Source organism: Rhipicephalus microplus, chromosome 3 (genome assembly GCF_043290135.1).
Source record: "Rhipicephalus microplus isolate Deutch F79 chromosome 3, USDA_Rmic, whole genome shotgun sequence".
Lineage (NCBI taxonomy): Eukaryota > Metazoa > Arthropoda > Arachnida > Ixodida > Ixodidae > Rhipicephalus > Rhipicephalus microplus.
Genome location: NC_134702.1, coordinates 90,247,689 through 90,259,372, shown reverse-complemented (window position 1 = coordinate 90,259,372; position 11,684 = coordinate 90,247,689). Strand labels below are relative to the sequence as shown.

Genomic DNA, 11,684 nt, shown 5'->3' with positions numbered 1-11,684 from the left:
TGAGCAAGCACAGAAGGCTCGGGAGCAATCGAGAAATCAAATCCTTTGCCTAAGCCTTTTTGAATCCTTTTACTTTTTTTCGCGTCATTTACTGTATTCTCTTTCATTTTTCATGTCGCATAGCGTTTGAGTTTCCCTTTAGAATCGACAGCGTAGCCAATACCCATCGTGGGTATGTCCTCAGGCGACAAAACAGAAGAAAACCAACGTGTGATGGCAGCAGTAATCACGAGGACGGAATACAATCACCTAAAATATCCATGGAAATCACGGTGGAGCCATTCTCCACAATCAGAAGTGATGATCACCAGATTTCGATGTCGTGTCCCCCCATTGAACTTTTACTGGTACAGGGCTGGTCCGACGATATAACCCCTCTGCAAATTCTGTGGAAAACTGGAAGATATCGCAAATTACTTTTTGTCATGTGCAAGATAGTCTCGAGTCAGAACTCGACTTCTAATTACTCCTTTTACAAAAATAGGCTTAACCTTATCGGAGGAAAACGTTTTAAGCTTCGGTGCCTCAGGTTTGGGATACTGCCACAAGTATGCCTTTGATGTCGTTTGTAATTTCGTTATAACTACTCAACGAGTACCATTTTAATCAGGTATTTAAAATTCTGCGTCATTTCGTTAAGTTTAAACTTAAATTTTCAAAATTGTTCCCGTCCGGTTACTACAGCAGTCTGGAATACAAGCTCAAAAGCATTATACTTGTTAAATTGAATATTTTACGTATAATTACCATTTAATTTCTTTATTTTTGACTATAAAGTTCATAGCTTACCTAAAACAATATTTAACAGTCTCTACGTTGCATTCTTGGCCAATCTCCCAAAGTGGGTACGTGCCATGTATCTAGGAAAGCAAAGCAAAGCAAAACAAAGCAAAGTGATGGCACGTCCCAGACCATCATAAATTCTGCGTCTACATTTGCCGCCTAAACCATGTTCCGGTCCATCAGCAACATCTTCAGGCGAATGGCTGAGCTCGACGACGAAGGGAGCGAAAGTGAGGATTCGACAGACGCCTCTGACTTGATCGAGGACGGGAAAGAGGAACCTACCGAAGAGTGCGTGTTGACTGTGCTGCGACACATCGCAGAGCTCAATGACCACCGGTTTCACGGTGTATTCGTCGAGCCCGAAGACGATGACGTAACTAAGATCCACGCCCTCGTTCTAGGATCTGTCGGCACACCCTACGAAGGAGGCTTCTTCCACTTCGTGCTCCGTTGTCCCTCGGACTACCCTGCGCGGCCTCCGCTGGTGAGGCTGATGACCACGGACTCGGGTAGAGTGCGGTTCCATCCGAGCATCTACGAAAACGGCAAGGTGTGCCTGCCGCTACTGGACGCAGACACGACCGGACCAACGTGGACACAGGACCACAGCATCGCGAACGTGGTCTCCGCCATCAGGTGGATGTTGTCCGATGAGAATCCCGTCGAAGAAGGATCGGCTTTCGGTGTTCTACCAACCGTAGGGACGTGGCTGAGACGCGACATCTGCTACAACACCGTACTGCAGCACGAGACCATCAGGGTCGCGGTGTGTGACGCAGTTGAAGACTGCCTCAGGGGCAGTTCCTCTTGCCCGAACTCACTGAGGAAAGTAATCTTGGAATACTTCCCACAGTTTTACTGCCAGTACGAGAAGGTGGTCGGGGAGCGGCTGTCCATGACGGGTTCCTTCATGAACGACGCGCTCCACGGTGGCATCGCTGTGTACCAGTACAAGACGTTACTGGAGCGTCTGCAAGACCTGCGCATGCGAACAAGCTCGAGATATTAATATTTCTGCTGTGTGCATCAGGTTGCGTCGAAGACTTTAGTGCTGAAAACTACACAGGCGTTTAATCTCTCAAAGTAGGAAGCTGCGCAGCCGCTGCCATTCTTCGATTCTGGCAATCTGCCACCCATATATTTTTTGTCATCGGGAACGAAATTAAATGACGGCACTCCTGCAGAGGTTTTGATTTGAACAATGCATACTCTAATTCCTTTGCCACTATATTGTACCGGGTGTTTCCGGAAATGGGTGCGAAACCCTCAGAAATTAGGGAAATGCGATGTTTGTTTGACGCATTCACCATCACTTCTGTAGCCAGCCGCATACACCATAGGATGCTTAAGGAGATATTTTAGACAGTAGTTGAGAAAAATAACTTTTTATTCATTCTAGTTGGGTGATTGTGTAAAATGAGACAATTGAATAACCTCACGTGAAGAACCCATTGCAGACTTAAAATTTCGAAAGAGCGGTATCTATAGTAACAATTACGAATTAATGAAATTCTCCGAGAGTCAGCGGCGAAACCCATAGCGAAGCACCTATGAGCGTAAAAACCAGACGAGCTGAGTGACGTCACTGCTCAAGACAACGATTACAGAGGTGTGTGTAGTCCTTCCGCGCTCATTAACGTATGTAGGCCACTCGAGCTTTAAATGCAAGCACAGCACAGACACACCTGACATAACGACCCTCACTACTTCTGGACGTCTCGGAAGACAATCGCAGTTGGACTCTTCCACATTTCAGTTTAGGCTTCACCACTGAATCTGGGTCAATTTGACTATATTGCAGTTATTACAAGAAACTGTTTTTTTTTTTTCAAATATGAGAGCTGCAATGGCTTCTTTACTTGAATGACTTCAATCCTCCCGTTTAACATAACCGTCTCACTCTACTAATTAAAAATTATTAAATTTAACTGCCTTGAATTTTCACTTTAGCCATCTCAAAATACCTGTTTATACAGAAGTAAATATGGAGGCATCGGCAAATTATCACATTTCCTTGATTTTTTTAGAGTATTGGACACACAGTTGTGATAAAACTCGGCATACTACGTTTCTGCAGTTATTAACAAGGGAAATTTCAAAGTCTTCCGATTCACTGACCTGAACGGGAGAGCTTGCGATGGGCAAAAGTTCTCCTTTACTAATAATTAAAGCCAATACTGCTGATCAAGAGCAAACGGAAGCGAAGCATCTGTCGCAGTTTACTGTGTTTCCTATAAAACCTGCACATTTCACCTCACATGGAGATGCACTGTACGATTTAATGTCATCAATTCACTTTAAGCTAACGAGCGCGCGTGTATTCACCTGTCTTTGTCGTGAATATAGGATTTGCACTGGACTGCTCAATGCATGGTCGTTCAAATCCAGACATTTATGTCTATTAGGCCTATTAAGGGTTATATACGTAGTTGAAACTGTAGGGCTGTGTTCCAGTTCTAAACAGCATGGCAGACAGTCTACGCTGACAGCTTAGAAGACAGCATTGAACACATGTTGTTTGAGAAATGCAACACGTCTAGGCGGATTATACGCGACGAGACACCACCTCCCGTCGAGAAGAGAAAGCTAAGATAAACAAATGTAACTGTTAATTTTTAAGCTTATTTTGTGCTGGAATCTAAGAAAAAATGAACGTCACTCACATTGAGCATCTGGAAAAGCGCCTGCTTGTGTGCAGGCGACCCTTCCGGCGAAATCGGAGCTATTCGAGCGATTCGCTGAGCCGTGATCTTGTTTGGACAGCAAAGTATAGCCTGCGTCGTGTTTGTGTACAATCCCATCTTCTCAAAGCTGCCTATTTTTCCGGCTACGTGAGAATTGGAATGACATTTGAGATGGCCGCTGTCCACATTGCTGTCTATTTAGCTATCTACGGTGAGTATCAGAACGCATCCTATAATCAACAAGCTTACAACCCTCGAATCCTACTTGGCCTAATATGGGAGCTTGTACAGCAAAAAAAAAATCTATTTTATTGTTATTTGAGACTTAAAACTGTAACGTAACTGCCGAATGCTATATTTTGGCACATTGTATTTCGTGCTAGCTTGCGCCTTCTTTTGCGAAAAGTCGACGAGGGAAGGCCGGACGCACAGCCTCTCACGTCGGCCGGACATTGAGTCCTTCATGTCCTGGCGTTACATTTCAGGTACGCGGCCGTGCTCTGCACCACGGACTTAATCCGTCTTTTTCAAGGCGGACGGTACATCACGTCACCACGCGTCACAAATTTGGGTCATCCGTGTCGGGTCCGCGGACCTCGCGTACGGAAAGCGCCAATCTCTTTTTCTCATGCGCATTAGCGCGGACAAACACAGAAGATTTAGCTGAAGGTGGTTTATTAACGTGCACCCAAATCTAAGCACAGGAAATAATGCATAGACTAACAGGCAACACTTAGGCTTGACAGCCTCACAGCAATTTTCTGAAAAAAAAAAAGCTTTTGATGTTTTGCGGCGCCTTCACCGGCAAACGGTAGACGGCCGAAAAATGAGGAGTGCTACCGTATATGTATACCGTCTTTCCGTAACTTGCTAAAATACTATTGTCAGCGTGTTCTGGGTCTCTTTCTTTCAGCACAGGAACAGATAGCCAGACCACTAAAAGGTGAAAAGCGAGAGATTCGTTGTATTAGCCGTATCTGGGTGTGGGAGCGGGCTAGTTAGTATTTCACGTTATTTACAGCAGAAGCGCTAAAAAAAGGTGGAAAACGGACGAAGCCCTTGTCGTCGTTGTCTCTTCGTCCGTTCTCTTATCTTTTTTTCGCGTTCCGGCGGTAAAAAAAAAACAAAAAACATTGACGTATCTATAATAACATTGGGTCAATTTGTCTCTTGCAGGTGAACACCTTGAAGGTGTTCACCTACAGGAGGTTTGATCATTTCGAGATAAGCAGTGTGATGCATGCACTTAGATCTCCTGATCCCACACGCAGGCTAGGACTTCTAACACTACGCGTCGCTCAAAGACGTGAAATTTCAAACCGAACGCCGCTTGCCTTCCTTCCCGTGGACACGCGCCGCATGATGGCGGCGGTGACGTCGACGTACAACAAGGAATGATCCCGCCCTTACGTCACTGCTCCACGTAGACACTGGCGCTCTGGCGCCACTCGTCGTATGGAGCACGTGACGTTGCGAGATTAATTATTTGAGGCCACGTGTGTAGTTTGTGTAATGTGTTGTTGAGCAGATGAATGAAAGCTGTGAGAAATAAAACCCCCAAATAGAATGTGAGCACGATTTTTATTTTATTTTTGAATCGTAGCGATATGGTATACACTAATCGACCTCAGTTTTGCATGCACTCGTCTTCGTGCCGTTGCCACGTCGTGCCGCCCTGACAACGCCAGACGTGTTTGTGGCTCATCGTCTCTGACAGCAGTTCCAGCGGTGCCAAGCGGTGTATGGCGGTAAGGATACGTGGTCCGTGCCAGCCTGTCAAAACGTGCGCGCATTGAGGAGTCCATTCCTCAGAAACAGGCAATACACTACCGAGGAGTCGACGCCCGAACGACACAACATTGACGGCGTACGTGCACGAGCAGGCTCGGGTACGTCATGGTCACGTGACCACGCAGGCACATGACGCGTTCATGCGTATGCGTCATGTGATCCTCCGGCTTCGATACCGAAGAGGGCAGGGTAGGAATCGGGCTTGCGACCATACAGTTTCTCAAAATTAACTAGAGGGCACTCTGGCGCTGCGATCGTTCAGCGACCATGGGAATGATGGGTAGTACGTGCACATTTGCCTAGTCTTCGTACTTGCGGGTGGCGAATCGTACCTGCGGCTTCGTTTATTGCTGTGTTTCGGTTTTGTTTTTGAAAGAAAGGTTGAACCCCTTTGAACTTCGTAAGCCAATTTGGAAAGTAAGTCTAAAAAAATAAAATGGTGAAGCGCAACCACTGAGCATTTGCTAATACTTGTTTCGTAAGAAAACAGCTCCAAGCCACACGAACACACACGGAGCCAAAAGCACGCCAGAAGTACGAATATTAGACAAATGTGTGTACTACCCATCATTCCCATGCTCGCTGAAGCGCCGTGCGTTGCAGCTCCCATAGACACTAGCGCCAGAGTTCCCTCTAGTAAGTATTGTAGGAAACCCTATGCTTGCGACGGCTACACGAGACGAGTGGCAAGGGCATAAAGCTTGCCGCGTCGCATCATGATTTCGTGGCTCGTAACGAGTCAATGAAATATCACCGTGGTCAAAATCTCTTCACAGGGCACGCAATGACTTCCAGCGCGTAATTTCTAGGACTCGCTCGCTGGATTTCGTGCCGACCGGTTGTGCCCCCGCGAGCTCCGACGACAGCGCAGCTCTGGCCGACTGGGCTCCCGTTACATGCATCTCCTGCCGCCGACATGAGCTCTCGCTAAGTGGTGCCCCGTCCTCGGACTCCTGCGACCGTTTCCATCTTTCCTGTCTTCTCTTTACGTCCGTCGCTCGCTGTCCTTGCGCCTCGCTCTCTCCTTCCTCTCTCTCTATATACCTTTTAATCCATCCTTTCAATCCCTCCTTACCCCCACCCCTTGTGAACTTCTGTTGAGGTGTCGCGCTTTGATGCAGACAGTTACGGGGCTTACTTTTCTCTTCTTTTCTCCTTAAGAATCACATAAGCGTGCAATTTTTGTCCACCTTGGTTGGCTGGGACGCTCGGCTGCTGACTCGAAGGCCACGGGCTCGATTCCAGTCGCTGCGGTCGCATTTCGAAGGAGGCCAAGTGGTAGAGGCCCATGTACTTGTGATGCCAGCGCACGTTCAAGAACACCACAGATAGTCGAAACTCCCGGAACCCTCCACTTCGGCGTCTCTCATAACCATATCGTTATTTTGAGACATAAACCGTCTCCCCCCCCCCCCCTTCAAGAAAAAAGTATAATTTCTAATGTGACCTGGTGAAATGCCCTTCAAGAAGTAAATTACAAACAAAGCAAAAGCTGCGTGCACCTCACATGTTTCTTTTGATCCACACTATTTTCTCCCGACGGCTCACTACAACATCGCATTCGTTCTCCAGCTGCTCGCATGCAAAGCAGGGGGACCTCTTGTCTTGTTCCCCTCCTACCGCCACAACCAGGCATCAAGGGCAGCTCTCCAATTCCTTCGGGACACTGGACAGCCGTCTACAGAAGCTGCACGCCGCATTCACGTCCATGGACGCCACTCACCTTCCCTCTTGTATACATTTTCCACCCATTCCCCTGCAGACATGCTCCCATTTAGGGCTGCAGAAATAGCGTCTTCTCTTCTCTTTAACCTGTCCTCTTCCTCCTTCGAACTGTGGCGTCATGTCAGTACTGTGGAGAATGATGACCGTCACTTACCATTTCTCTAGTGCTAGCGATTGTTTTACTGCGAAAGCTGCTATGAGATCACAACAAGGCTTGCGTGCGCCGTAGTTGTCCGCCGCCACTGCCGGTGTCCATAAGCGCTATCGCACAAACTAAAGAAAACACTAAGTAAATAAAAAACACAAATGACACAATGGGATTGGAACCCGAGTCTCCTGCATGCCTGCTCAGTATTCTACCACTGAGCCACCTCAGTTTTTTTTTATTAGTGCTTGAAATATCGTTGAAAACTTGCCATAGACAGGCTTCTGGTCAGGAAAGCGTTTTATAACAGCAAAGGAACCACAAGGCGTCAAATAATGCGAATTGAGTAACAAGCGGGTCGCCGAATGTTGCAACTCATTACAAAAGCCTGAGTCACAATTCTTCATCGTGGTCTGCCAGAGCACCAAAAAAATACACAAAATCCATTGCACGTATGTAGCGGACACCACACTTCTCCAAAGCATAACATGGTACACAAAAAGAATACACAAACAATATGATGATTTATGGTGTAGTGGGTACCCTGCAAGTGTACTTGTAGCACTTACCCAAAGAATGTTTAAAATAGAGTCTATAAAAAGGTCGCTTGCCCAGCTTTCGGTGTAACTGTGCTGTACGTTTCACGCAGGCCTGGCGTTTTTTTTTTTTTTTTTTTCAGAAGTTGGCTGAACTAACTAGAGGACTTCCTTATAGAGCTAGGAAATGTCAATGTTGCCCTGTGACATGAATAATGGTCTCAAACTGCTCTTAATAAAAAGGAAATTTGAGCTTAAATAGTGTTCGTATAGACGTTGCTTTTTGCATTTATAAGTAGTTATGTGCATTTAGGCACGAAGGCCAAAAAACAGGCAGTTATGGGCACTATAAAAAACTATGAAAGCCCCTCTATACCCCTAATTCATGCTCGTGTATCAAAATGGCACCATAAGAATGCACGGAACAAAATAGGCATATACCTAGAATCCGGTCTCACTCTTTATCTCCACCACAATTTGTAACGGAGATATTTGTGACTCACACATTTTATCTCATTCAACGATAGTTCAATTTTTTATCTATTTTTATCATTTTTATCTATGAGATATCTTAGTCTAAATTCCCCATCCACTGGTAGCGCACAAATTGATAAAACACAAAAGAAGAGAAGAGAACAAGCGCTAGTGAGATAGCTGAGGCATACCACTTGGCGAAGTGTGTTGGCAGGTGCATTTGTCATCCATCAGTTTCATTGTCAGAACAAAAAATCTGTTTCGCTTATCGCGTGTAATCTTGCATGACACATGTTTTTTTTTTCTTTCTCTCTTTCTATATATACGCATTTTTTACACAAATTTTTAGTTGTTAGACTAGCGCTTGTCCTGTTCCCTTCTTCTGTGTTTTACGAATTGGTGCGCTGCACATCGATTAATTTTTTAGCTTCATAGGCCTATACCTTAAACATTCCTTCGTCACTTGCTTGGCCCATCCGTCTATATAAGTGCCATCAGCCAGAGGGTGTCACATCTTACCAAGTACTGGATCACTGCAAGGGGCTAAAGAGCAATCAAGCAACCAACCTCTGATAGCGCGTTCCGGACGAGCGTAAGCTGCACGTCCACACCTGCAGCACAAGCCATGCTCCGATCATTCGTCGACCACCACTCTAGGCAAATTGACGAGTTCCACGACGATGAGACCCCAATGGTGCATCTGTCGCCAGAACGGCCGACTCCGGCAAACTTCTGGGACCCGATCGAGTACGATCAGGAGGAGGAACCAACCAAAGAATGCGTGTCGGCCGTGCTGCGACACATTGCGGAGCTCAAGGACCATCCACACCACGGAGTGTTCGTCGAGCCCGAGGACTACGACGTGACCAAGATTCACGCACTCCTTCTGGGACCCATCGGCACGCCCTACGAAGGAGGCTTCTTCCATTTCGTCCTCCGGTGTCCCTCGGACTACCCTGCGAGGCCTCCGCTGGTGAGGCTCATGACCACGGACTCGGGTAGGGTGCGGTTTCACCCGTGCATCTATGAAAACGGCAAGGTGTGTCTGCCCCTGCTGGGCACGGACATGGTCGGACCTACTTGGACGCAGCACCACAGCATCGGGAACGTGGTGTCCACCATTAGGTGCATGCTGTCCAACGAGAATCCCATCGAAAAGGGATCGGCTTTCGGTGTCCTACCGACCATGGGGACGTGGCTGAGCAGCGACATCTGCTACAACACCGTGTTGCGGCACGAGACGATCAGGGTCGCGGTGTGCGACGCGGTCGAAGACTGCCTCCATGGCAGATCCGCCTGCCCGAACTGTCTGAGGAAAGTGATCTTGGAATACTTCCCGCAGTTTTACTGCCAGTACGAGAAAGTGGTCCAGGAGCGGCTGCCCATGACGGGTTCCTTCATGAACGACGTGCTCGACAGTGGCGTCGCCAGGTACCAGTACGAGACACTACTAGCGCGTCTGCATGACCTTCGCGGATGGGTCGGCTTAGGAAGTTAATGGTATTCCTGCCGGCTGCACCACGTACGCAGCGTGAAATCCTTAAAACGCGCAAATGCTGAAGTTCTTGTACGTGCCTTTCGATTTGCTACCGGCTATTTCGGTGATGAGGAACTATATTAAATGATGACACTCCTTAAAAAGCCTTCGTTTGCTGTGAACTGCACTCTCGGGTGTTCATTTATATCCAGACATTTACTTGATTACTACCAATGTTTACAAATGCAGTTGTAATTCGATTTATTCGATTTAACGAAGTCATGACTGTGTTTGAATTGTGTTTCGTTAAATCAAGAAGTTCATAAAATACAGGAACGTCGTGGCCCTTCGAAATTAAGCTACAACACTCCTAGACCAGTCTTTATTTTCGCAATATGCTTACATTTATCTGTACCGCAATTACATACAGTACGTTTCTGCAGTTAAGAAGCAAGATTTTGAACCCAGTGCCAATTCAGTGACCTGAGTGAGTGACATTTTCATATGAGAAAAAAAAACGCGCCTTTGTTATATGAAGCGGCATTTGGTGAGGTAAGCGAAAGCAAAAAGGAAAAAAAAATCTGGCCAAGTATCTGCAAGCTTAGTTGCAAATGTCGAAAGACGACATTATTCTGCAGGCTGTACTGCACGAGTCCTGGCCTCATCCACATGAGATATGGCGCTGCGTGAGATATAGACACCATCTGGCAGTGACATCGGGAAACATGAGTTCATGCAGAACCCAGGACCACTGCCAGATGGCAGCACCATATCGTTGGTAGTAAGCTTTTTCGTGCATAGCGTCGAATTTTCAGCGCAGCGTAAGACATGCGCACACTAGATGTTTAGAATAACATATCCACGCATTTTCTATTGAAAAAACACACACCTAATACTTACGTAATGATGTTGCGCCTCAGATATGCGTAATATTTGCTTTTTGAGCGACAATGTTCAAGTACGAACGCCACCACCAGTTATAGATAAGTGTTGAAACTTTGGCCGGATGGCTTAATCGGGTGCCAGACAGATAGACCAAAATTTATACGTTGTAAGGAAGACTATCATCTTTGAAAAAAGTCTCTCGGCGTTCATTGTGTGTTGTCCCATGTTGCCACCTTACATATTACGTCAAGCAGCGCTGTACAGTTTAAACGAAAGCAGCTGCTGTCAGAAACAGGCCTTGCGATGATAAGTAGGCGACTCATCTGTCATTCTCATAAAGATTTGCTGTGGACTGCACTAGTGGGTGTTCCAGAATCCAGAATTTGCTTTGGTTATCACCAAGGTTTACATGTGCAGTTTACGTATGCCCGATTCAACAAATTCATGACTATGTTTGAACTATATATGTTTAAATGAATAAGGTCATATTATTCTGGAATTTTGCGGCCTCTCTAAATGTTAAAATATAACTTTTCGACTACAGAAAGCTACTGCGGCATTGTATTCCACGTTAACTTACGCCTGCGTGTCAGGAGTTGAAACCACTGAGCAACAACATTTTGTTTTTTAGCAACTTTAAAAACTGCCTGTTTAATCATCGTAATACCTCATCCAATTTTTCCCCGATGACTCGTAGATAGGTCGTATCAGCCATTCATGAATGCGAATACAACCATGCAATGAATTTTCTTAAATCCAAAATATTGCGGCGAAAATAATTATTGCAAGAACTTTAATTGCAGAATCCATTATTTTACCATAAGTGAAATTAAAAGCAGCTATCAAGCAACGTACCTCTAAATCAGCGCTTTGTGTAAACTCACACCAATATATTTAACACCACGTGGGTCACTATCACTGTGAAATTCCATCTAATAATGTGACCGCTTGCTCATTTCGAAGCTTAATTTAGTCGATGTTTACTTTTAAACAAAATTCAAATTTCTCTTAGGTTCAAAGCTTTTTATCTTGAACGTAGGTCAGGTCCCATAGGACCTCAATAAAGTTATTTCAATCAAACAATCAATCAATCCCGACGTCCGGTTCTTGGCCCATTTTCCTTTGTGGGTCAGTGCCATCATATAACCCTCAAAAACTTCTGATTGCTTCGTGAGCTCAAG

General features: G+C 45.9%; 2 protein-coding genes across 2 annotated transcripts; both read left to right on the top strand.

Annotated features, from left to right (window-relative positions):
• Positions 1-949: 949 nt before the first annotated feature.
• Positions 950-1,795, top strand: LOC119159917 (ubiquitin-conjugating enzyme E2 Z). Its single transcript, XM_037412718.2, has one exon. The coding sequence runs from the start codon at positions 950-952 to the stop codon at positions 1,793-1,795; it is 846 nt and encodes a 281-aa protein (XP_037268615.2).
• Positions 1,796-8,766: 6,971 nt separating this feature from the next.
• On the top strand, positions 8,767-9,639 carry LOC119159929 (ubiquitin-conjugating enzyme E2 Z). The gene has a single exon (XM_037412726.2). It carries the CDS (start codon positions 8,767-8,769, stop codon positions 9,637-9,639), a length of 873 nt encoding a protein of 290 aa, XP_037268623.2.
• The last annotated feature ends 2,045 nt before the right edge of the window (positions 9,640-11,684 follow it).